Source organism: Lepidochelys kempii, chromosome 2, assembly GCF_965140285.1.
Source record: "Lepidochelys kempii isolate rLepKem1 chromosome 2, rLepKem1.hap1, whole genome shotgun sequence".
NCBI lineage: Eukaryota > Metazoa > Chordata > Testudines > Cheloniidae > Lepidochelys > Lepidochelys kempii.
The window spans coordinates 259034282-259060082 of record NC_136381.1 but is presented as its reverse complement, the minus strand read 5'-3'; the positions used below and the strand labels follow the sequence as shown (position 1 = coordinate 259060082).

Genomic DNA, 25801 nt, shown 5'->3' with positions numbered 1-25801 from the left:
ATCCAGAAATTGGAAGTGGTTCTGTAGCATGTACTAAGAACTGGCATACACAACAAGGCATCTGAATTAGTGATGAGGCGAAAATCTAGTGGCAGGTGCCCAGGTAGCATAAAAGAGAAGAAACTGAACTAGGGAGGCATGAGAAGGCCTGGAGTACCATGGCATAATGTGAGGCTGCCTAGTTCCAGTTCAGGTCAACTACCTGCTGCCTGCCACAGAAGCTCTGCAAAGGAAACATAAAGGAACTGATTTCAAACTGTATTTCTATGTCAACCAATCTTCATCAGTGAGTTTGTAATCAAGAAATGGTTTTACTGTAGGTTGGATATGGCTGCCTTGGTACATGGGAGAACATTTTATATTGCAAGCACCCACAGTTTATATGTACCTAAGTGTGGCGGGAGGAGGATATAAAGCTAAAGAATTTAGAACTTGAATGTTTACAAACAGTTGATGAGTAATGTGCCTTGCTGTTTTCTATTACTATGTGTTGTAAAAGTTGCATTTGGAAGGTAAACCCTAGTCAACAAAGTATCTCTCAGTGAGTCCAGCTTTTAATGAAAAACTAACGGTTATCTTAAAAGGGGAGAGAGAATTATTTGCCACAGTCTTATTGAAATCCAAGAAACTATAGTGCAGTTCTCTGGGAAAAGAGAGCAGCAATTAAATAAACCTGTTCCTAATATAATCTATTGTAAACTTAGTTCCTGAAGTTAGAGTTATTTGATTAAGTAGGATCAGGTGCTTGCCACAATAATATTAAAAAATAGGGAATCAAAATGAAAACCAGGCTACATATTGTCCTCCCCTTCCAAGTATGAATGTACTGAGAGTCAGCTCCAGTGGCAAAAGTAAAGTTTAGTTCTGATTTAATAAGAATAATCTAATCCAGAAGACTGGTTTTGAGGTCCATGTAGCTTGTCACATGACTACCCAGAGTGGAAAGTACATAGCATTTTGATCTGACCGCTTTGGCCTTTAGATTATAGTGCTTTGCATGTACATTCTTTTAATATAAATCGGGTAATGTTTAAGCCCTGAACATGCAGTGTCCCTTCTCTTCCCTTACTGCATTTAATTTTTACATTATTAAGTTCAAACTGGTGTTTCCATAACTTTCTCTTTCACTGTGTATATGTATGGGCTCACTGCACTTTTGCCTTTTAATATCACTGTTAACCTAATGAAAATAATATGTTAGCCAGTAAAACTCCCTTAAATAACATACAAGGCATTAAACAAGTTCAGTTTTGCGTGTTTTACCTTATGATAGAGAAACCTATTTAATTTACCAGGCTTTAGCAAGAAATCTACAATGCTGAAATTCTCTTAAATGCAAAAGTAGGAATTCCTAATTTAGTTCTATCAAGAACCTTTATCAAATGCTATCAAGCAAGATAAATAACATAATTTTTTAAAGTAACCATTTAACACAGACACACCCCTTCCCATCCCCCCAGTTTATTGTTTTTACCCAATTGTAAGCTTCCTGGATAGGGACTGTCTTTATCTTGGTATCTTATATGAACACTAAGCACATTGTTGGTGCTTAACAAATATTTTTAGTAGCTGTATCAATTGCAATAAACAACTGGTTCTTGCTGCAAAATGGCAGCATGGCTCCTTTGCTGGAGCTACTGCTGCCTGAAAGGAGGAAAACCCAGAAGATTTACTGTATTTATGACAAAGCCTCAACTGAAGAGATTTTACATGCTCAGTACAACTCAAAATATATACTGGAAACTCATTTTTCCATTGAAGAGGTGGAAGCTTGTATTTTATTAATGGGTTTGGAAAATCAATAAAAAACAGCAATAGAGTGTGTTATCTGACATCCAGAAACAAAAATTGAGGAAAAGTATTTTATTTACAGAAGAAAAGGAAGTAGTCAATACATTTCAAAACTCCTCCCAACACAGGATAAAACTTTCCCTCAGATTTTGTTTCCTCTCATACTGTTCAAGAATTGAAGAAACATAAGCATCAAAGAGTCATGCTACTTAAAGGCTCTCAGGCCCAGATTTTTAAAGGTATTCAGGAGTTGCTATGATCCGTTAGCAATGCCTAACTGATTTAGGAGCCTAGATCTCATTTTCAAAAAGGATTTAGGCACTTAGGAACCTAAATCTAATTAACTGTCAATGGGATTTTGGCTCCTGAGTGTCTAGATCTCTTTTGAAGATGGGATTTAGTCTCCTAAATTTAGTCTCCTAAATTAGTTAGGCATGGCAACACTGAGCCTAACAATGTCTAAATACCTTTAAAAATGTGGGTCGCAGTTTTTATTGCTTTGATGCCCCATTGCATGTCTGTCTGTCTTTTCAATTTTAAGAATGTATCTTTCCAGCAGGACACAGTACTACCAGTGTGCAGTCAGCATGGGGCTATCAAGTACATATGTTCAAATATTTCATTATTTAATACTATGCTTTGTTTACCAGCCTTTTCCTTCATCTGAGCCTCCTGTGTCACATATTAGTCCTACCTACCAATTTTAGGCTAACTCCAGCCTTTTTGGCTTAAGCCTCATTTGACCTAAACAGTTATTGTCATTTCAGGTTTATGTATTGAAACGACCACATGTGGATGAGTTTCTCCAGAGGATGGGAGAGCTCTTTGAGTGTGTACTCTTCACAGCTAGTCTAGCCAAGGTTTGTCGTGTGTCTCTTCCTTCTCTTTAGTATTTTTAATGCTGGTTAGTGGACATTTTGGTTGGGTTTTCTGTGGATGATTGTTTTCCTCACTCGGTATGATGTTAATTTTTCCCCTTTTCTGCTTCTTTGCCTGACAGTGTGTACTTTGTCTGCTAGTGTGTGGGTAAGTGTTTCCATGGTAACAATATCACATATGGGCTTGTCTCATAATGTAGCCTCCATGCATTGCTCATGATGCCAATATGAAAGGCTTACAAGTTACCATGGTTATAGTGGGAAATTAGAACAAATAGTGTACTACATGAAGCAGTATATTAAAGCTGGGCGTGAAATAAGGTGCGCTATATCTAAGCTATGAAATCAGCCAATAGTTCAGAAAGTACTTTGGTGCAAAAACATAGGACACAGATGGCTGAGATGTGGATGTGCAATTATAATTTTGGTTGAGACTATTGAATGCTGTTCGTAAAGCTTGATATATTTAGCATCTGAAATGCAATATTTTGTGCCCTTTTAGCTTTGGTGAAATAGCATCTTATGTAGGTAGTTTTGTAGTGGACAGTGCAGCTTTAGTTCTGCAATATTTTTGGTGGATTTGTCTTTGTGGTTTTGATTTTGAAGTGAAATCAGTTGATTGGTAATTTTTTAATTCATTTTATTTAAATATCTTAAGTTTAGTAAAGCAAGTTAAATTCTAATCTTTTTGTGGCTTTCCGTAGACTCTAGAGATGGGAAAGACCTGTTAAATCATCTAGTTCATCTCCTTGTGAGCGCAGGATTGTGTGTTTACCAATATTGTGTCCAGTCAAGTTCTAAATCCCAAAGCAGGGGATTTGCACTTTTTCTATTGAAAAAGCCTTAATAAAAGGAAAGGTTTATTGATAGCAAGATCTATTTTGCTTGCTGTTCAATTTAGAAAAGTCCCATCAAATGATCAATCATATCTTTCAAAGAATATGTGCTAACTATAATTGTCGAGGATATCTGCTCTTACAATCTGGTTTCCTATCTAGGTGTCTCTCCCGGCCCACCCTCTTGGGCTATTACTATCAATTCTTGAGTCAAAATTCATGCCATCATGTGCTATGGTACTTACATTATCTTTGAGGTGTGATATGTAGCACTCCTTTCCTTTGAATAATGCCAACACAGAATGTTACAAATGGATATTTGTATTAGATGTTTTTGCCTGTCCTCTCACGATTGGAGTGTGCATGTTTTGGGGATCTTCAGATCCCTTGCTGACATCAAAAGACAAAATGCATTATTGACAAAGGCACATCATGAATTAGGCTGAGTCAGATGCCTCCTCCATTACCCTTGACTTCACAGGTACATGGAATTGAATTTGGTACGAGTAACTGCAGAAGTGGCATCTTGTGCTCTAGGTTTACCATTACTTTTTCATGCATTTTTACAGTCGTGTTAAGTGAGATCTCTGAACTCATCAGCTTCTAGGACTTAAAGGACAAATGTAAAGAGCCCATGTTGAGATGTGTTAAGATAATTAGTAAATCATAGCAAGCTTTACAATGCAAGTTATTTTCTTTCTGAAAGATAACTGTACTGCAGTCCTGTTACCCATTTAGTAATAATTTTAGCTTTGCTAGCACATAAATTAATATTAAGGAGAAAAAGCTGAAGCAAAGCAGATTGTAGTTCTTTCTATAATTGTCCTTTTTATTTGTCCTTAATATTTAGTTCTAGGAAACATTGCTGTACCTGCAGACGTGCAATTTCCGTTTTTTAAACTTCTGAATCATATTAACTTCTGTCTTTAAGTATGCGGATCCAGTAGCAGACTTGTTGGATCGCTGGGGTGTGTTCAGGGCAAGACTCTTCAGAGAATCCTGTGTTTTCCACAGAGGAAATTATGTGAAGGATCTGAGTCGACTGGGAAGAGAGCTGAGTAAAGTTATTATAGTGGATAACTCTCCTGCGTCTTACATCTTCCATCCTGAAAATGCAGTAAGTAGTCCCAAGGAATAACTTCCTCTCTTCCATGGTCTGGTTTCCACATTCAAACAATATTAAGTACTCAGATTTACTTTTAAAGTGTTAACTGGTGTCAACAGCATCGTCATCCTCTGAAATGTTAAGTAGAAGATCAGGTTCTAGTGCTAGCTATTACGAAGTTAGATATAGGCCAAGCTTCTCCGTGCTACTCTGCCAATTCATCTTTCTCATGCCTAGCTCTCCTTCAATTTTTAGCTTTGGGCATCTTCTGAAGAAACTGCTAATTGTGCAGAAAAACACCAAACAGTGTGATGTCTTTATAACCACTCCTTATACAGGCTGGTAGAAGAGGGGATATTCACCCAAAACCCTCAAAACGATTTTTATTTTTTTAATGGGTACTCTGACTTTGTTTCACATGAGTGAAGTTATTTTAATAGACAAGCTAATAACTATTTTTACTGGCACAAGTTGAATACCTGTCTGTGTTTTTTTATTTATAGATTTTCCTTTATTGTGAATTAAGATTATATTTGAGGAGAATTGGCAGACCTGATGCTGCTTCCTTCCCTCCTTTCCTTATCTGCTAATTAGAATTTCTGTTACGGGTCATTCTGTGATTAGGAATACTAGTCAACCAGCTTATCCAGCTTTAGAAATAAAGCGAAGGGAAGAGGGTGGGTTTTGGTGGTAGTATAAATGCCAGTAATACAGATATTTCTCACTCAAGGAATTTTTTCATATTTCCCTTTGGCGATTGAGAGTAGAGATCCTTGCTTTTGGGATGTGCAATCCACATGAAGCCTGGAACCCATTGGAAAGCTTTTGCACTCGGGGGTTACACAAACAGAGACCTCTCCATCAACCACCACTCTCAATATACACGCATACACTTCTCTTGCTAGTCACCTAGCAAGCTGGGACTCCCTCTAGTTCCCTTGAAACATTAAGTTGCCCATCAGGCATTTTCTTTGTTTTTGAGGATTATTTTACTGTCAGTTGTTAGATTTAGTGTAGCTTTTAGCTGATATGGTAAAAAGTGAAGGTTTAAGGAAAGCTTCTTAAAACATGGAATTTCTGAACTCAGGCCCTCAAATCCTGATGCCTTGGATGCTTGAGTGAGAGACCTTACCTGTTTAGTGCCACATAAGGCTTCAGTTTACCTCATTTTACCAGCTCTGCGTGCAAGGATCAGGAGCCACAAATCTAATCCATGCTGAAAGTTAAAAATCAAAGCAAGCTCCAGACCACTTTTGGATGTTATAAAATCCATTGCTAAGAAGTTATCTGCGTTATTAAATCCTGTGTGGAAAAGCGCTAAAAGCTAGTGGCAGTTCCAGTCCCTGGAGGACCACAGAATGAAACTAGATCCAAAACAGACTCTAATGCATTACTTCAGTAAGATCCCATAGTGAAAATACACAATATTCTTCCTTAGAGCCACTCTACTCCTTTATGAAGCATTATTCTCTGAACCTTGCCTCAAAATCTGATGTACAGTATAGAGCAGTTGAGTATTCATTGTTCAAATATTTCCTCCTCAGTTACACTTCCGTGAGGGTTTCTTGCTCTGTGCATAGGCATCTGTATTGACTACTCTAAGGAGAAAGAAAAGAGACTCACCTGTAATTGGAGTTTCTCCAACTAGATTATCGGTGTAGAGTCATAGTCTGCACCCTACTTCAGGCTATTCTGGATTCTAAGGAGGCAGAAGACATTGAAGGGGAGATGTGCCGTGCCTCATGTAACCTTGCTTGGAACATTCCACATCTGGAAAGAGTCTGCAGTTAGCTTTCCAGAGCTTCCAGTCTTGATGTGGGTGTGCAAGTATATCTTAAGGATGTGGGTCTGAACTGGCAATGTACTTGAACCTCAGTTACAGGTGAGTAACTTTTCTTTATCATGGTCATTAGCTGCCGGTAGGATGCCTGCCAGTAGGTGCTGTAAGCTAAGGTTCTGAGGTAGATGGAAATTGTGCATGTGTTCTTGATGTAGCAAAGTCTCTTCTATTTTTCTCTTCCTCTGTTTCAGGTGCCTGTGCAATCCTGGTTTGATGACATGACAGACACAGAGCTGCTAGATCTTATTCCTTTCTTTGAAGGACTAAGCAGAGAGGAAGAAGTTTACAGTATGCTTCACAAACTTTGCAACAGGTAGCCCTTAAATCTGACTGCTTCTGGTTGATGTCAGTTGCTACAGACTCTTTCTCCATCTCTCAGCTCTTTCAAACTAAGCTTTGAGGAGGCTGCTCCTGTCAGACATGCTACTCTTGATCTTCCTGTTACATTGTACACGAAGGACAATCATGAGTGATGCTAGTGAGCCTTCAGAAGCCTGACACCCTAAGGTCACATGTTCCGACTACTTTTTTTAAAAAAGAAAAAAAGAAGCTATTTTAAATGGGACTCTTTTAATGACTTTCGTAAGTGGACATATTTTACTGGATCAGCTTTTCTTAAAACATGCCAAAAAAAGAAGCTTGTCGTATTTCAGCGGTCAAATTTCTGCCCCCTCCCACTATGCAGACAGTTCCCCCCCTCTGCTTAGAGCAGTTGACCTGACTCTGAATTTTTTTTTTTACAGAATGAAGTGCCTTTTTGAATGTTATTTTAAGATAAAAGTTCATTTTGTATAAGGTGTATTTCCAGACATCTTTTAGTCTTGTATTGTCTAAACGCTTTAAAAAGGAAAAAGGATTTTTTTATAGAGCACTGTAATATATGGTAACAAAGGAAAAAGTTGAAACAAATACGCTGGGGTCCTGTCTCCATGGTGATGTTAAGTTGCATTCATTACATTTTGTCATGCTCAGAAGGTTTAGGAGTTTGGGGAGGGGTGATTTCGGTTACAGGTTTGTGTCACTATGGTCTTACTCATTTTGGACACCGTTTGAACATATCTGCAGTTTGGGTATTAGGGTATGATAGAATTGGGAAAATATGGTGGGAAATAGATCTCAAGCACCTTTTGTGCTAGATGGATCAAGTTCTGTTAACTCTGCTTGCGCACAACTGCCATGCCTCTCCAATTTTTTAAAACATCATAATGAGAAACCCATTCTATTGGGGGGGAAGGAGGGAGAATCTATTTATTGATCTACATTCTTACAAAAACCCATCTGGGTAAGCTGGATGTGTGCTGAGCTGTTAAGAGTATTTTTTCTCTTAATCATTGCTACTGTATACTCACCAAATGGAGCTGACCATTGGCTGTTATACTGTTCTTTGCCACTGTGCCTGCGCTACAAAAACATTTGCTGTAAGCTGCAAATTTGGGCAATAAATGAAATGCAGGTGATATACCCCACCCTTATGTAGTAAACTTGTGGTATATGACATCCCACATACTCAGTTAAAGGTGACCTGCAAAGGACTTTGAAAAATGCCTTTTGCTGCTTTATGCACCGTAAAGAAGCAAAATGGAGGTATGAGCCCAATTTATTTTAAAGTGGGGGCTTTTTTTTTCCTGTTTGTGTTTTTCCTTAGAAATGTCAGGAATGTTAACTGAACTTTCCTGGTTTTTGCTGAACACTTGCTGAGAGTCTCAGATGTAGATTGGGAGCCATATAACCCCTGCTGGAGGTGCGTTTAACTCAGAATTCCTTTCTCTAACGTACTCTTTAGGCTTTGGAGTTAAATAGGTGTTAACTTAGAATATTAAAAACAATATAAAAATCTACTAAAAATCCTGTCTTCTCAGTTCACTTGGCTTTCATTCATTTGTGATGTCATAATTACACTAGTTCTTCATCCAGGGTAGACAAGACCTGAATTTCTGATGCTAAAAACACGTGTAACTGTTGTTTTTAAGCCTTTTGAAGCAAAAAGGCACAGCCCTTTTTTTCCTTTCCCAGGTCACCGTTTAACCATTTTTACACCAGTAGAAATCTAATCATACAAATTAGCCATTATTGGCAGGCATCAAACAAAGTTAAACTAATAATTTGGTGCTTTAATTAGCCTACTGTCAAATGTCACAGGGTAGATACAAGTTGCCTTTTTTACAGGTATGACCAATAGGAATTACAAGAAGCTGACCTAGATTGTCATCCTTGGCTAAAACATTTACTAAGCAGCTTAATAAATTCATTCCTAAAAGGGTGGGCCAGCCTACACAGTCATGGAATAGATTATCACAGGGGCAGTATAAGACTGAGAGAGGACTTGTCTCCTTGCAGTGCAGCTTTGCACTGTGCTCACAGTGTTTCTCAGTGAGGGTGTTCTAAGCAGTACCATGACATTTAAGGCACTCTTTTGTTCTCTTACCAGTTGTCATTACCTTAGTACTGTATGTTTCTGTGCCAGAACTAAATCCTGACAATTAAAAAAAAAACAAATCTAGATGGCTTAAAAGGACATACGGATTCTGGTTAGTCCATTACATTTGCGTTCAATCTAAGATCTTTAGTTTTGTTTTTGAATACTGAGTAATGAAACCGTAAACTGCCAAAAAGTTGTTCTCTGAGCAGTATTTTTAACTGTATTTGTGACCTCTGTGCCTCAGATACAGTCTGCAGGGAAATATTCAGGTTGTAGTTTATTGTGCAGGTGTGATGAGAATGGCTGAAAAAAGTTCAAAGATTTTCACACAAGTATTAGACCAAACAGTCTTACCAATTAGACAGTGAATAACCCCTTCATGAGACATTACCATTTAGACAGTTGTGATCTGTTGTACATAAGACAAACCAAGTCATCAGCTGTTCACACTTATAAAAGCAGTGATTTCATGAACCCAGTTGCCTTAAATGTCTGTGAATGAATGTTGATATTAAAGTGACCTGTATTGTTTTGAAATCAACATGTAATGGACAACTGAACTTCTGTTCCCACATCTGAAACCATTTTAACAACTAATACTGTACAATCACTGTCTTTGTGTTGTTTCTGTACAGTTTTAATGCTGTTTTGGGCTTTTGTAATCCACAGAGTTCCAGAAAAAATTGGCTTTATAATTTCAACTGATAAAGCATACAAAATAACACACAGCGCTCAAAAAATGACAAAATCAGGGGTATAACATAGTAACATTTCTGATCCATGCTAATATTGTAAGTGCATTTTATATATGATTTTTGTTTTAGTTCTAATCATGGTAAGTTTCACTCTAGAATGTGAGAATATTTTTGGATAATACCCGATTTCTTCTGACCTCAAATGGGGTGGTTGTTTAAGATCAAGTTTTGGGTTTCCTAAGTGTTTGGATTTTTTACAGTATGTGAGCAACTATCATATATACCTTTTTGCACTTTATTTTCCCACACTTAAAAATCCAGATTTTTATAAGCTCTTTTAGTTTATATATAACTATATATTTGAAGCACCTAGATTTTAACAAAGCAATATAGATCTCAACATAATGCCAGAAAAAGAAGTAGAATGTTTGTAAAAATTGCAATATGATTATTTTGGTTTTACTTTAATTAAATGAGATTTTGAAAATCAAAACAGAAAATCAAATTATTTCCCAAAGTTCTTCCATATTTAAAAGTGCAGTAGTGCATGGTGCATGTGGGTCACCAAGACTGTTAGAAACCTTGTCTTTCAATTATAATTCCCAGATATTATCGCAAAACTATTAAAAAGTCTTTCCCAGTGGATCATTCAGTTCAGCTAAAGAAATGCTACCCAAAGTTCCGTTGTCCTTTCTGTGTTGGGTTAAAAAAAGGTTATTTCCCTGCATAGGGATATATATTATATATATATATATATATTTTTTAATTTAAAATGTAAGGCAGAGTGCCATAAATTCTTGAAATTCAACTAAAATGTTATGATTAAATTGCCATCTGTAAACTAGGGCTGTGCGCAGAATATTTGTTAAACACCCGGAAGTTTTGAATGGAAGATTTTAGCAAATGTACAATACTACTGTATTCATTTAGGTAGCTTTGGAAAAAAACAAAAACTGTTTCTTGTTTTTCCCTTTAATTCCTTTTTAAAAACCAGTGAAGTTATACATGGAAGAAACCCGTCACCTGAAGAGCTTGGTTATCAGTGTGTTCAGTCACTTTATCACGGCATGATTTTGATTAGAGTGGTTGGGGGGGACAATAAAATACCTAAATTACACTCGCTTGTACTGGGGTTGCTGCTTTGAAATTTCAATGTAAAAAGTCTGTAGCAATATAATTTACAAAAACACACGATCCTATGTTTTACAGAATTTTTTTACTAATAAAACACAGAACCGCACAGCCCTATTGTAAAAGAAAAAAAATGTTTGTGGCTCTGATTTCAAAGATGCTGTGATGTATGCCTTTGTGTGGTGAGGAGGGCAGGTAAGACTAGGGTTGGGGAATTGCTTGAAATTCTATAGGATAACTATGCAAAAAGAGCTGTTCGTTTTCTGTTCATATTTTATTGTAAAAATCCAGCTGTCTGGCTTTTTGTTAAAACTCTTCTGGGAAATTAAGAGGAGTAAGCAATGGACATATTGCTTGTTTGTCTAATAATGGAGCTGTTTACACTTTAATGCAATGAACAATCCAGCAATACTTGAGAAACACTACATATACAGTGTGAGTGTTTTGAGGGGAGAGAAGTGTTGTCAATCAGATATTGAATGGTTTCTTTACTGTCACAAATAAAAGTTTTTAACAATTTAGATACTTGTGCATGTAATACTTCTCTGAGAAAAATTCTGTCCTCTTATTGCCACTGTCAGGGTCTTTATTCCCTCTGTGTGTGGTTCCTCTGTAGATGGGTAGAATCATCCCCCCCTCCTTTTTTTTTTTTTTAAAAGCATATATTGTAGTTCTTACGGAATACCTTGGCACCTGCTTGTGCAGACAAGAGCTGATGAACTCTGCTGAATAAATTGATGGTGATTCCGGCAGATGTTCCTGCTATTTAGATCTCTTGGATGAGAGCATACTATAACTTGTTCAGGTCTTAAAGATGTAACTTATTTTTGGAGGATTCTCAATTCAGCTGCTTGAATAATGGGGTTTTTTACAGTATTTGCCATAGTTTAAGAAAAATCTCATTAAATTACGTACTATATCCAGTTGAACAATCTACTCTGATTCATTAGAAACTAACTTTCTATAGAACCTTTCCTCCAAGGAAAGTGTTGTGTATAGCTTGGGTGGTATGTATTATTAACGTTTTAAACTCTTAGGCATACACAGGTTAAATAGCTTATCCAAGGTTATACAGCAAGCAACTGCAATTAGGAATAGAATCCTGTTTTCCTGACTCCTGGTTCATTTCTGTAGCCATTTCACATCCCTGTCTGTATGGTAAATTTTTAAATTTTATAGATTGATTTTATTTTTCCTCCAACTTTTTCACTTTACTGTGTACAAAATGACCTGTGTTTTAAGATCAAGAGCTTTGGCTCATGTGTGCAGAATAATGCTCCTGATGTTAACATTGTTATGTCCAGGGTTTAAAATGTTTCCTCACATATTTCTTAGGACCAGTTCTTAGGGCAGAGATGACCTCCTCTTCCAAAAATTGAGCCCGGAGCTTAGCGAGGTTCAGAAAAGTATTAGATGTTGATTCAGGTAACAAGAACATCCAAAGTTCTTGCAGTAAATATGAAGAGAACAAGAAAGAATTTTGGAAGGAATATAAACTAGATCTGTGTGGAAATAGGGAATTCCATTTCACTGAGGAGTTCAATATTTCATTCTGATTCAGAGCAAACCACCAAAATTTAAAAAGTTCTCCCCAAAAAGGCATGGAGCGGCACCAGGCAGGCAGAGTTCTGTCAAAATCTTGCCTGGGTTCCACTGGAACTTCATCAAAATTGAGCGGTCTCTGCGAAACATTTTGATTTCAACATATCTGCAAATTCTGACCCCAAAAAGAGTTTTATCAGAATTTTTTCCAACTAGGGCGAGTATAAGCCCTCCTGCTTTCAGGGCTTGAGACAACCTCTAATGGGAATTGGAAGGAAACTATTTTGGCAGGCAGGTCGTCCTAGAACAACCTACTACAGGGTTTCTCACACCTTCCTCTGAAGAGCCTGTACCATCCCCTGTTAGTGACAGATGGAGTGAGCAGTGGCATGATCTGTGTGGCAGTTCCTATGTTCCAGATCATATACTTTCCCTGCACATCTGGAGCATTTAGTTACATTGAAAAGGTAAGATTTGGGCAGTATTTAGATAACATGCTGAATTTGCTTTATGGTGATGGTGGCTATGTTTACTTGTTCAAATCCCTCACAGACGCACCGTTAGAACCTCTGCTGCTTGTATCATCCACTGTTTTAATCTGTTACTCTGTCATCGATGGTCTTTACTATCCCTCTGATTTTGGTGGTGTACATAAATGTCATCCAGATTTAATTTATGCAAATGGACAAATAAATATGGAGTATTTATGCAGAGCGCACAGAACTGCTTGCTTGTTCCATGTTACCTGGTTTAAAATAATTCTTGCAGTCCTGGACATGGCCCTACTTGAAGACTGAAGGGTGATTCACCCTTGTGCCAGAAGCATTTCTGCCATATGTGTGTTGAGAACCACTGTTCTGGATAATTAGGCTTGATTATTTCATCTTTCCAAAGAGGATTGTACAAGAGCCAGGAATTCCCAGCACTGAGGTAAATGCTTTACACTCGGGAATCCCTGACTGCTCATTCAAGAGTTAATTATTTCACAAAGGTTTGCTTTATTTGTGGTATTTTGTGATTCAGACTAAACTTGTTTAAAGAGCAATTTACTGTAAATTGGCTATCAATTTATGCCTCAACTCAGGACATTCATAAACTGATGTGTTTGCACTGAATGCAGATTAGATACTGTCTTTATCCTGTTCATGCCTGATAATCCACACTGACTTTTCCTGCTGCTTGTGACAAGTGGGAGCCGAGAATAGAACCTCTTCCTGTTAATGAGCCTAAGCACAACTCCCTGGTATACCCACCCCTAGAATTCTCTGTCTGCAAAGGCTTCCAGAGCTCCATTCGTAAGCAAATTTCTCATTCTTATTTCTTATTTATCGTTTTATGTTGGATTTGGTGCACCTTTATAAGCTTGGCTGCTAGCTCAGGTAAATTAAGCAGCATTAAGGCACCAAGGGTCAGGGTCCCTGTTGGCAACTCTGCCAAGTTCAGCTCCCACTTTTTTTGCTGTAAGACTTACAGAGGGGATTAAAACAATTCCTTCTGCTTCCAAAGCTGCCTCTGGGTCTGGGTGAATGATGACCAGGAGAAAGGGATTAGCTCTTCGCTTTTTAAGATGAGACACTGGCTTAAGATAGCCATGATGCAAGCTGTGCTTGCTTTCCCATACAATTCAGTGCATCTTGCTTCCCGTCTTGCACTATTCTTCCTGTAGCAGTCCAGTGAGTAGACTGTAGATTGAATCAATTACATATTGGTGCATAGTGCAACTTCTCTCTACAGAGTCTAGCACAAATTGGCCCCAATCCTTGATTTGCGGTTACTAGTTCCTACCACAATATGTGTTCTTGTGATGTAGATATGTCTCAGCAATGAGCTAGGGTGAGACCCAGCACCAAGATCTCCTCCAGAGATGAAAGGCACAAACTCCAAGAATCACCTAGCTCCCAACTCTCCGATCTTGACCTGGTAAGACTAAAGACAAATTAGTACGTGTATGTATGTGAGAGTAATCGTGTTTGTGGCATTGAAAGGGGTTTTATCAGCTTGCAGTTGGAATGGTCATTTTGTTCATAAGTACATTAGGCAGGTCACCCCAAATGAGTGCTGATGAAACCTTGATGTCACTGCACCATTACATATTCTGTGTATCCTTCATTTGTCACAGGGAAACAGTTTTAGGAATGTTTTAGTTTTAAAAGGAAGAATTCAGACTCTCTCTTGTATCACTCCACCTGTAAAGCCAGATGCCCTAGTTAATCTGTCTGACTGTGCAGGGTTCAGAGAGCCACAAGAACATGTACAAATGATCAAAAATAGTTTTTTTTTTTTTTTTTTGAGTCCTAAAAATGTCAAGATCTATAGTGTGATGTTTCAGGTCATTTCATGCCTAGTGGAGAAAATGCTGTGTCCCTTCACAGAGGGGGTTAGAGAAATCCTTTTTTGCCAAGAGTTGAAAGCTCGTTTCTAGCCCAGGAAGTCCACAAGATGGCTTAAGTTGTGACACTATTGAAGAGCAAGTGGGTGGGGCACCAGACTGGGATTCAGGACACATGGGTCTTTTACTGTGTGTATGTACAGCACCTACCATAATGGAGTCCTGACCTTAGCTGGGACCTCTAGGTGCTACTTTAGATTGTAAGCTCTTTGAGTCAAGGACCATCTTTTGTGGTTCTGTGTTTGTACAGTGCCTAGCACAATGGGGTCCTGGTCCATGGCTAGGACTCCTAGGGACTATGGTAATACAAATAATTTTAAAAATTAGTTCTATCACTTGTCTGTCCTGGGCCTTAGGCACGTGTGATTTTTTTTAAAGGGAATTAAATTTTAGCGGGGAGGAAGAAACACGGCAAGTTTGCTTGTTTGTTTTTTAATATTAGTTTGAAGCTTCCTATGAAATTGGAATGTTAGAATAAGTCCTGGGGAGATGGACTGGGGAACAGAGAGTAGGTAAAATGGTAAAAAGTGTGTGATAGCAATTTATCACAAGGACACCACTGCCGTGGGAGGGCGGGCATATACATGAGTGCACACACAGTTCAGGACAACCACTATTTTTAAAAAAAAAAACGAGGAGTACTTAGAGACTAACTAAATGTGTTCGTCTCCAAGGTGCCACAAGTACTCGGTTTTTTTGCTGATACAGACTAACACGACTACCATTCTGAAACCTGTCACTATTTTAAAGTGATGGGAGACATAAGCTACTTATTCATGCAGAACTTTTGTTAGCCCACTAGGTGGTGCAATTGAGTTGTTTTGCCTTTAAAGGTGAATTGACGAGCTGCTTTTAAAAAAAAAAATACACACGTATACCCCACAAGTCACTGCACCTTAAAAAAGCTCAAGGCACCAGATCCCCAGCTGGTGTAAATAGGTCTACCAGTGGAGGATCTGGCTCAATACTTGAGGCAGTTCTTTCATTTACCAGGTAAGTCATTAACTCATAAATTCTGCATTTCCCCTGTAAAAATTTGACCTCACCAACTGGGCCAGACAAATATCTGTAAATAGGTGGGAATATTAAATCTCTCAGGCAACATGAAGAATCTTCACATCACCACTTGAAAAGTAGGAATCAGTATCTCTTGAAAAGATTTTAGTTTTTAATGTATTTAAGTTACACATTCTTCTATGGACATTTTTTTTCCCCCCCTCCAAAAGTTCTGCGCCTAACCTTTCTAAGCAAGGAAATTGTAACTCCTTTTGGACTTGGCTGAAATACATTGAAAGAGCTAAGGATAAATGATAAACCTTTGCAAAAATGCAATGCCAATCTTCAGCGTGTATTATAACATGTTAAGAGCTCCCAGTGCCTTTTCTTCAATTCTTCCCTTTCCCTGCAGTTCTTTGCACAGCACTCGGTTTGTAATGTTTAAACTTTGCACCATGAATACTAGAATACTAGAAAAAGCCCTGGAGTACAAGCTAGGCCAAAATGCTCACCATCTGCAGGAGCATGTTTCAGGCCACATGTACAGGATCTCTTCCTTTCATGTGAAAAATCTCCAGATCCATTCAGCAAGATAGAGGCTTTCAGCTGGGACCTTACAGGTGTGACCTCAGTTCTCGCTCACTCAGTCTACTCCTCACCCGGCCCAGGGAGTTGAAACTGGGGCAAAGGAGAAGTTGGAATTGCTGGGCTCTGCCCACTCTGTCTACCCAGAGAATAACTGGCAGCTCTGCTCGGCATAGGAGCCACTAAATTATGCTTATGCGCAAATAAATTTGTTAGTCTCTAAGGTGCCACAAGTCCTCCTGTTCTTTTTGCGGATACAGACTAACACGGCTGCTACTCTGAAACCTAAATTATTTGTGTGCTCCTCAGTGCCACAGGCAAGATCAGGGCCCCATTGTGCTAGGCTATGTACAGACACAGAAGGTCCCTGCCCCAAAGAGGAAAGATGATTCCCTAGAGGGGAAGCAGCAAATGAGTTGATGCATGTGTGTGTGTGGGAAGAGCTCTGGCAGGAGCTGTAGGACTGTTGTTCACTCCTGGTGGCTGAGCCAGACCCCGGCTGGGAGACTTTCCTCCGCAGGCATCTCCACCTCCTTTCCTGCGTAGCTCTCTCAGCTGAAGAACAGAGACGCCTGCGCTCCACCTTGAAAGGTCGGTCCCAGTAGCGCAGGGAGAAGATGAGAAGAATGGAAGAGAAAAAAAGGGGCAAAAAGGAGGAGCAAAATGTTTTCAAGAGAATTTGCACATCCCTGGGGCACTGGGTGGGGGCGCATCCTGCGGACATGTTAGGTGGTTTTTGTTGGCTTCCTCGTTTTTCTATAAAGGACATACCCTGAAACTCACCTGTGCTGCCCTCTGGAGCCTGGGGCTTCACGGCCTTAGCTCATAAGACAAATTGTTCTTGGCAACATTTTTCACAGAAGTGGATGGAGCACTGGACTGGGAGTTCGGAGACCTAGATTCCATTCCCCAGCTCTGCCACTGCTCTGGAGTGTGACCCTGGGCAAGTTACTGCAACTCTGTGCCTTTGTCTGTCTTATCTGTTTTTAGTTGTAAACAGAGCACTGGCATTCTCACTATTGGTTTGCAAAACACCTGGTACAATCATAGAACCATAGGATAAGAAGAGACCGCAAGGGTCATGTGGTCTAACCCCTTGCCAAGATGGAGAATTTGTTGTGTCTAAACCATCCGAGACAGGTGGCTCTCCAGCCTCCTTTTCACAACCTCCAGGGAAGGAGCTTCCACAACCTCCCAAGGCAGCCTGTTCCATTGTCCTGCTGTTCTTACAATTGGGACGTTTTTCCTAAGATTTAATCTAAATCTGCTGTGCTGTAGTTTGAACCCACTGCCTCTTGTCCTGCCCTCTGTGACAAGAGAGAACAACTCTACTCCATCTTTTTTATGGCAGCCTTTCACGTATTTGAAAACCACTATCATATCCTCCCTCAATCTCCTCTTTTCCAAACTAAACAAACCCAGTTCCCTCCGCCTTTGCGCTTATGCCTTAAATTACATCCCTTTGATCATCTTTGTCGCCCGCCTCTGGATCCTTTCCATTTCTCCACATCCTTTCTATACATTGGTGGCCAAAATTGGACCCAGTACTCCAGCTGAGGCGGAACCAGCCCAAAATGGAGTGGTATTATCATCTCCTGTGACTTGCCTGCTATGCCTCTGTGGTGTTGCAACCTAAAATTGCATTGTGCTTTTTTTTCTTTAATACCAGCATTGCATTGCTGACTCCTGTTGCGGCTGTGATCTACCACAACTCTCAGATCCTCTTCAGCCGTGCTGCCGCCAAGCCAGTTATCCCCCATTCTGTATTTGGGCATTTGATTTTTCTTCCCTAACGGTAGCACCTTACATTTACAATGGGGCCTTGATCTCAGTTCACGCCTCTAGGTGCTACTCTACTACATGTAATTCATGTTTCTTCCTCCCCTCCACCCCCAATTAGTGATCGCTAAGCCCGGGTCTACACTGCAGAATTACTTCAGTACAGCCGTGTCGCTCAGAGGTGTGAATAATCCACACCCCCGCGTGATGTAGTTATACCAATCTAAGTGCTAGTGTGGACAGTGCTATGTTGGCACAAGAGCTTCTCTCGCCCACATCGCTGCCGCCTCTCACAGAGGTGGAGTTCAGCCTACCGGAGAGCTCTCTCCCATCAGCTTAGAACCACAACTAAGTAGTTGCTGTCGCTCTTCTAATCCCTTCCTCCTTAACTGGATTCCTTTAGTCCTCTGAACACTACAATGTCCTTATTAGGAAGTATTAAGCTGTGACAAGTGTTCTCTGCTGTAGAGAACACAGACAATCCACTCCAAGTCTCTTGCCGTGCTCCTCCCTGCGTTCCCATTACTCTTAAAGCTAAACATTAACACAGTGAATACTTAGCAGCTCAACCAGTATCACTGGGCAGTTTTAGTTTCAAGTCATCTGAACTGGGTGTTCCCAAACAGATGCATCTAAGCAACTGGCAAAGGTGGGGTAGCAAACAAAATAGGGGTGGGACTTTACCTAGTATTGACAGTAACCTGACAGAGGCACACAATCCCATTGCCCTTTCCTGCGCTTGAGTGCACAAATACCGGCTCAGTTGCCTGGCGGATTTTTCTAACCCTTACAAATCTGTTCATTTTTAATCCTGCCGACTGAGGGAGGTTTGTGCATTCCAGAGTCGATGGGTAATAATAACTTATTCTATTCAGGCTGTCCTGCTGGTTTTATATGGACTCTTTTACTGTAGGTGGAAATCAGGGGGCAATGAGTTCTGTGGGCGAGGGCAGAGGAGAGGTTTACAGGTGTCTCAAGACATAAGTGCAAGAGAAGGGTGTGCTGTCAGTGAATTGCACTACTCCCTTGGAGCAATATCCATGGGAAGGCAAATCACTGGTAATCATCTAAGGGTCCATTCCTTCTCTTACGGAGGTCAGAGATTTGATGGGAGAAAGTATCTTAGCCTAAATTCAGTTTCCTTTTATTTAGAAACTGCCTTTGCCAAGGGTGAAAGGGCAGTTTATGGAATTTTAATGACTTGATTCTGTTAAAATACACTATAGCCTCAATTCCCCCCAAGGTTGCAGGGAAGGTGGTGACACAACCCCTCACTGATCTGGATTGCACCCCGGAATGTGGTGATAGCATCAATTCTCCAGGCCTTTCCATTGTGAGAGAGAGGGTGGTCTTGCAGTTAAGGCATCGAAGTGGGCCTCGGGAGTTCTAGAGGGATAGCTCAGTGGTTTGAGCATTGGCCTGCTAAACCCAGGGTTGTGAGTTCAATCCTTGAGGGGGCCATTTAGGGATCTGGGTCAAAAATTGGGGGATTGGTCCTGCTTTGAGCAGGGGTTGGACTAGATGACCTCCTGAGGTCCCTTCCAACCTTGATATTCTATGATTCTATGATTCAATTCCTGGCTTCCACAGACTTCCTGTGTGACTTTAAGAGGTGCCTACACAGAGCCTTGATCTTGGTTGGTATCCTCTAAATCAGTGTTGATTCATTATGAATGGGCCTAAATAACAGGAAGAGAAACACCAAGATGCCCCCCCTCCTCCGCCACCGCAGCCACAAGACAATCAGTTTGATAAACCCACATAGGAGCACTTCCCCAGATTCTGAACCGCTGCGAAGCTTAACTCAGGGAGTGGTGAGATGGTGCTCCGCTCACTACTTGATGCAATGGAGCGTGAAATCAAAAATGTGGAGGTGGGAGTTGAGGCTTTCCCTTTGCAGTGGAAGGAGGTAAGAAAAAGTTGTATAAGAAACGTAATGTGTGAGTGGAAGTCCCTTACTACAGGGGGCAGGGGTCTTGGGAGTAGGGAAGTAGTGATATATCCCTGTTTTACTCATGGGGAAACAAAGGCACAGAGGGATTGTCCCAAATCATACCGGAAACCTGTTTCAGAGCAGGGCCCCTTGATTCCCAGGCCAGTGCTTCAACCATAACTATCCTCCATCTAGGAGCCTGCTAACCCCTGTTTCTGCAACCACATGCTTTACAATCTAAACAAAAACTAGCCCTCTCACCTCTCGGGCTTAAGTGAGCTGTGATGGTACTTGGCGTATAATCGGCATGCTAAGTAATATCAGAATTTTGTTATTTTTACGTGATATACTTTACTAGCAGCCTCTGAAGTCTAAATTAAAACTAAATTACAAAATAAATGAACCAAGTAGCATTTGTGATGAAATGCCCTGGTGTGCTTTAATTGCTTGTTAGTTCACTAATTAACAGTGTTCACCTGCAGGCAATGGGTCTCTGAGGCACTGGGATGATTTCGCAAGTGATGCTTTCAGATTATGACAGGTTTCAGAGTAACAGCCGTGTTAGTCTGTAATCGCAAAAAGAAAAGGAGTACTTGTGGCACCTTAGAGACTAACCAATTTAAGGTGCCACAAGTACTCCTTTTCTTTTTTCAGATTATGGGAAATCTATAAATAATACAGCCGGCTGCAATTTTCCAAAAATCAGGGGTTTTTTTCATTGAAATGTTTAGTCAAAATTTCAGAATCAAAACTCAAAATTACTGAATATTTTGGCTTTTTTTTTTATTTGTTCAACCAGCCCTAGTAGATACAATGCACTGGAAACTGAACATTGGCCAAACCAGACAATCTCTACACAAAAGAATAACTGGACACAAATCAGACATCAAAAACCAGTCGGAGAACACTTCAACCTCCCTGATCACTTCATTTCAGACCTAAAAGTCGCAATTCTCCGACAGAAAAACTTCAAAACTAGACTCCGACGAGAAACTGCAGAATTGGAATTAATTAGCAAACTGGACACCATTAAATTAGGCTTGAATAAAGACTGGGAGTGGATGGGTCATTACATAAACTAAAAACTATTCCCCCTCCCCCCCACTGTTCCTCACACCTTCTTGTCAACTGTTTGAAATGGGCCATTCCTTTTTTCTTCTCCTGCCGATAATAGCCCACCTTAATTAATTGGTGTCAGGGTTCCTTCCCCACTCTGAACTCTGGGGTACAGGTGTGGGGACCCGCATGAAAGACCCCCTAAGCTTATTTCTACCAGTTTAGGTTAAAAACTTCTCCAAGGCACAAATCCTTCCTTATCCTTGGATGGGTACTGCTGCCACCACCAAGTAAGTTAGACAAAGATTCAGGAAAAGGACCACTTGGAGTTCCTGTTTCCCCAAAATATCCCCCCAAACCCTTTCACCTCCTTTCCTGGGGAGGCTTGAGAATAATCTACCAACCAAATAGGTAAACCAGGTGAGCACAGACCAGCCCTTGGGTTTTTAGGACACTAAAAACCCGTCAGATTCTTAAACAGAACTTTTTTACTTTTTTTCTTTATAATAAACACCTTTGTAAAATCAGGATGGAAGGTAATTTTATAGGGCTATAAGATTTAAAACATCTTCCCCTCTAGGCAAAACTTCAAAGTTACAAAAAAAAAAAAAAAACCCAGGAATAAACCTCCCTCTTAGCCTAGGGAAAATTCACGGGCTAAAACAAAAGATAATCTAACGGATTTCCTTCCTATTACTTACAATTTGTAATCTTAGATGCTTAGTTCAGATATGGCTTTAGGAGATGTATTTTCCGTGCCCTGGTTCCTCGCTGACCCGGAGAGAACACAAAGACACACAAAACAAAACCTTCCCCCACAGATTTGAAAGTATCTTCTCCCCTTATTGGTCCTTTTGGTCAGGTGCCAACCAGGTTATTTGAGTTTCTTAACCCTTTACAAGTAAAAGAGGGATTTTTATGCTACTCTTAGCTGTATATTTATGACAATTGGTCTCGTTACAGTTGGTATGGCAACACCCATTTTTTCATGTTCTGTGTGTGTGTGTGTTTGTGTGTATATCTTTCTACTGTATTTTCCACTGCATGCATCCGATGAAGTGGGTTTTAGCCCACGAAAGCTAATGCCCAAATAAATTTGTTAGTCTCTAAGGTGCCACAAGTACACCTCGTTCTTTTTTTCTGAACAAACTCCGGTGTTCACAGTATGGTGGTCTGGTATACCCAGTAAGTTCTGTTGATAAGATCATAGGGCAGTAGCTGAGGCAAGTTTTGGTGTGGGGGAATGTAAGAAAATACGCTTGCAGTCTAAGTCTTAGTTGACTTTCCGTGTAGGTAGGGCCAACCTAGCTTTCCATTCCCCCAATTTTCAGGGAGGTGGGGAAGAGATGACACTTTATAGTGGAACTCGTTGCCAGAGGATGTTGTGAAGGTCAAAACTATAACTGGGTTCAAAAAAGAATGCGAAGTTCATGGAGGATAGGTCCATCTATGGCTATTAGCCAAGATGGTCAGGGATGCAACCCCAAGCTCTGGATGCCCCTAAACCAAAGCTGGATCTGGACAACAGGGAATGGATCACTTGATAAATTGCCCTGTTCTGTTCATTCCCTCTGAAGCTTCTGGCACCGGCCACTGTGGGAAGACAGGATACTGGGCTAGATGGACCATTGGTCTGACTCAATATGGCCGTTCTTATGAGATGAGGTAAGAATCTAGAAGGAAAAAATAAACAAAACATGAAGGGTGAAGATTTTCTAACATGCTTGGTGTTGTCCTAAGTAGGGAGGAAGGATGGCCAAGTGGTTAGAGCACTATCCTGTGGGTCAGGAGACATGGGTTCAAGCCCCCTGCTCTGCCACATATTGCCTGTGTGACCTTGGGCAAGTCACTTTGGCCCAGTTAAGTGCCTAACTCCTGTTGATCGTAATGGGAGATTGGTGCCTACATACCTTTGAGGATCTGGGCTTTAGTCTCTCTGTTCCTCAGTTCCCCATCTGTAAAATGAGGATACTTGCCTAACCCCACACTAACTGTGAGGTGCTCAGATACCATAGTAATGGGAGCCATGTAAGTATCTTAGATACACAGAACTCTGCTGCCACTGAAGTCCATCAAAATGAAACCCTGGATGTTGAAAAGAATTAATCTAGGCCACTTTCAAAAGAAAGAGATAAAGCCTGACCCTGCAAGTCCTTACCCACAGAAATAGTCCCATTGAAATCAGTGAGATGAGAACTGATCTGGACTTTGATTTAGGATTATGCAGACGAACACCAGTGGAGGATCTGGGCTATATAATTGTCTCAACATGACATGGTAGCAGTAGCAAAACTCTCACCATAGAAAAACACATCACCCATGCAACACCTGGTCACCATCAAAATGGTAGGCCTGTTTATGTAGAACAGAGAGGAGTGTTTGCTTCTAGCAAGTTACTACATGAGAGATTTCAAAATAGCCAAGTGCTTCCTGGGTGCCAAAAGCAAGCCACTCGCATGCCATTGTCATGAGGCCTGGCAGTCTGGAAAAGATGCACTGCAGTTCACTGTCCAATTATATCAGTGAGAGATTTCAAAAGTTTAGCGTGAGACTGGGAATCTAAGGCCACTACTGTATTGTTGAGAAATCCACTACTGGAGAAGATGTGGGAGAAGACCATTCTTGTTTGAATCATGTCAGCAGTGCGCTTGGCACTCTGGACAGCGAAGAAGACAAGGTAACCCACCCTGCAGATCTTACAAATGGAGCTGGTTGAAAATCTTTCAAATTTACATTGACAAAATATTGAAATTTGAAAAACAAACTGCCAACTTATTGCCAATTTTCATGAATTTTCTGCACCCCTGATTCCCCTCCCCCTTTTTTTTTCCAATTAGCTATTTTAGGGTTTCTATATTTTGGAGTTTACTCAATTTCATTTTGGGGGGTTGTTTACCAATTTTTGAATTTTATGTAGCTGTCCCCCAAACCTGGGGTGGGCTGGGAATTGAGGCTTTCTTTATGTACTGTAATGAGTAATGTAGGTAAGAACATGAGAGCTGCTGTACTGAATCAGACCATGGTCCATCTTGCCCAGTGTCCTGTCATTGACAGTGGTTTGTACCAGAGCTTCCGAGGGAGTGTACAGAACAGAGTAATTATGGAATGATCCACCACTGTCACGTCTGGTAGCCAGAGGTTTAGGGTTGCTCCAAGCATGGGGTTACATCAGTGACCATCTTGGCTAATAACCATTGATGGACCTGTCCTCCATGAACTTACCTAATTCTTTTTTGAACCTGTTATACTTTCTGGCCTTCATGACATCCCCTGGCAAGGAGCACCACAGGGTAATTGTACATCGTGAGAAAAAGTACTTCCTCTTGTTTGTATTAATCCTGCTGCTTAATAATTTCATTGGGTGACCCCTGGTTTTTGTATTGTGTAAAAAGGTAAATAACGCTCCTCTAATCACTTTTCCCACACCAATCACGATTTTATAGACCTGTCAAAGCCGCCCCCTTTAATTGTCTGTTTTCTAAGCTGAAAAGCCTTAATCTCCTCGTATGGAAGCCATTCCATACACTTGATCATCTTTGCCCTTCTCTGAACAACTTCCAGTTCCACTCTAGCCTTTCCCTGTGATGGGGAGACCAGACCAGGACACAGTATTCAAGGTGTGGGTGCACCATGGATTTATAGAGTGGCATTATGATATTTTGTCATCTTATCTATCCCTCTCCTGATAGTTACTAACACACCTTTAGCCTTTTTTTGACCACTGCTGCGCATTGAGCAGAAGTTTTCAGAGAACTATGTACGGTGACGCCAAGATCTTTCTTGGGTGGTAACAGCTAATGTAGAAACTATCATTGTATATGTGTCGTTGGGATTATTGTTTTGCAATGTGCTTTACTTTGCACTTATCAGTGTTGAATTTCGGATGCGATTTTGTTGCCCAGTCAGCTGGTTTTGTGAGATCACTCTGTAACTCCTCGCAATCTGCTTTGGGCTTAACTATAATCAGGGCCGTCCCTATCGGGGTGCGGGGCCCAGGCAGAAGTGACGTCACTTCCAGGACTGACCGCACCAGGGGTGGCTGGGGGGAGGTGATGCCTCTCCAAACAGCCAGACAAGGCACCGCCCACACTCAGCCCTCCTCTCCTCCCCCACCCCCCAAGGGCCCTGCTTTGGTGGTGCCGCTGTGCTCCAGGGGGCTGGAGCCACACCACCTGCCTTCCCAGCGCGCACTCCCTTGGGTGGAAGAGGCAGGACTGGGAGCTAGCATCTCCCAGCCAGTGGTTCACCCCCCACCCATGTGGCGTCGGCCAATTGAGCTGTCCTGCGGGGGGGCCCCCCACAGAGCGCAGGGCCCGAAGCGGTCACCCCAGTTCGCCATCCCCTAAGAACTGCTCTGACTATAATAATAAAGTTAATTAATAGTTTGCATTGTCTGCAAACTGTGCCACTTCACTGTTCACCCCCTTTTCCAGAACATTAATGAATTTTTTGAACAGCACAGATCCTTGGGGGGCCCCCGTTATCTAACTTTCTCTGTTATGAAACCTGGTATTTCTTCCTACCATTTGTTTCCTGTCTTTCAAACAGATACTGATCTGTGAGAGGACCTTCCCTCTTATCCCATGATTACTTAATTTCCTTCAGAGCCTTTGGTGAGGAACCTTATCAAAAGCTTTCTGAAAATCCAAGTTCACTATATGGACTGGATGTTAGTTCACTCCCCCAAAGAATTCTAGTAGATTGGTGAGGCACGATTTCCCTTTACAAAAGCTGTGTTGACTTTTCCCCAACAAATCGTGTTTATCTAGATGTCTGATAATTCTTTTCTTTACAGTAGTTTCTGCCAATTTGCCTGTAATTGCCAG

General features: G+C 40.7%; 1 protein-coding gene across 5 annotated transcripts in view; it reads left to right on the top strand.

The window, feature by feature from the left end:
- Window positions 1–11216, top strand: part of CTDSPL (CTD small phosphatase like) — a 120620-nt gene extending 109404 nt beyond the window's left edge. For 4 of the 5 annotated variants that reach the window (XM_073334733.2, XM_073334731.2, XM_073334732.2 and 1 more), the window contains 3 exons: window positions 2559–2651; window positions 4437–4622; window positions 6642–11216. In XM_073334733.2, coding sequence (XP_073190834.1) covers window positions 2559–2651; window positions 4437–4622; window positions 6642–6767 — 405 coding nt within the window. In that variant the 3' untranslated portion in view covers window positions 6768–11216. Of the gene's footprint in view, window positions 1–2558; window positions 2652–4436; window positions 4623–6154; window positions 6493–6641 lie in introns of all 5 variants that reach the window. The other variant, XR_012157652.2, reaches the window with a different exon arrangement.
- The last annotated feature ends 14585 nt before the right edge of the window (window positions 11217–25801 follow it).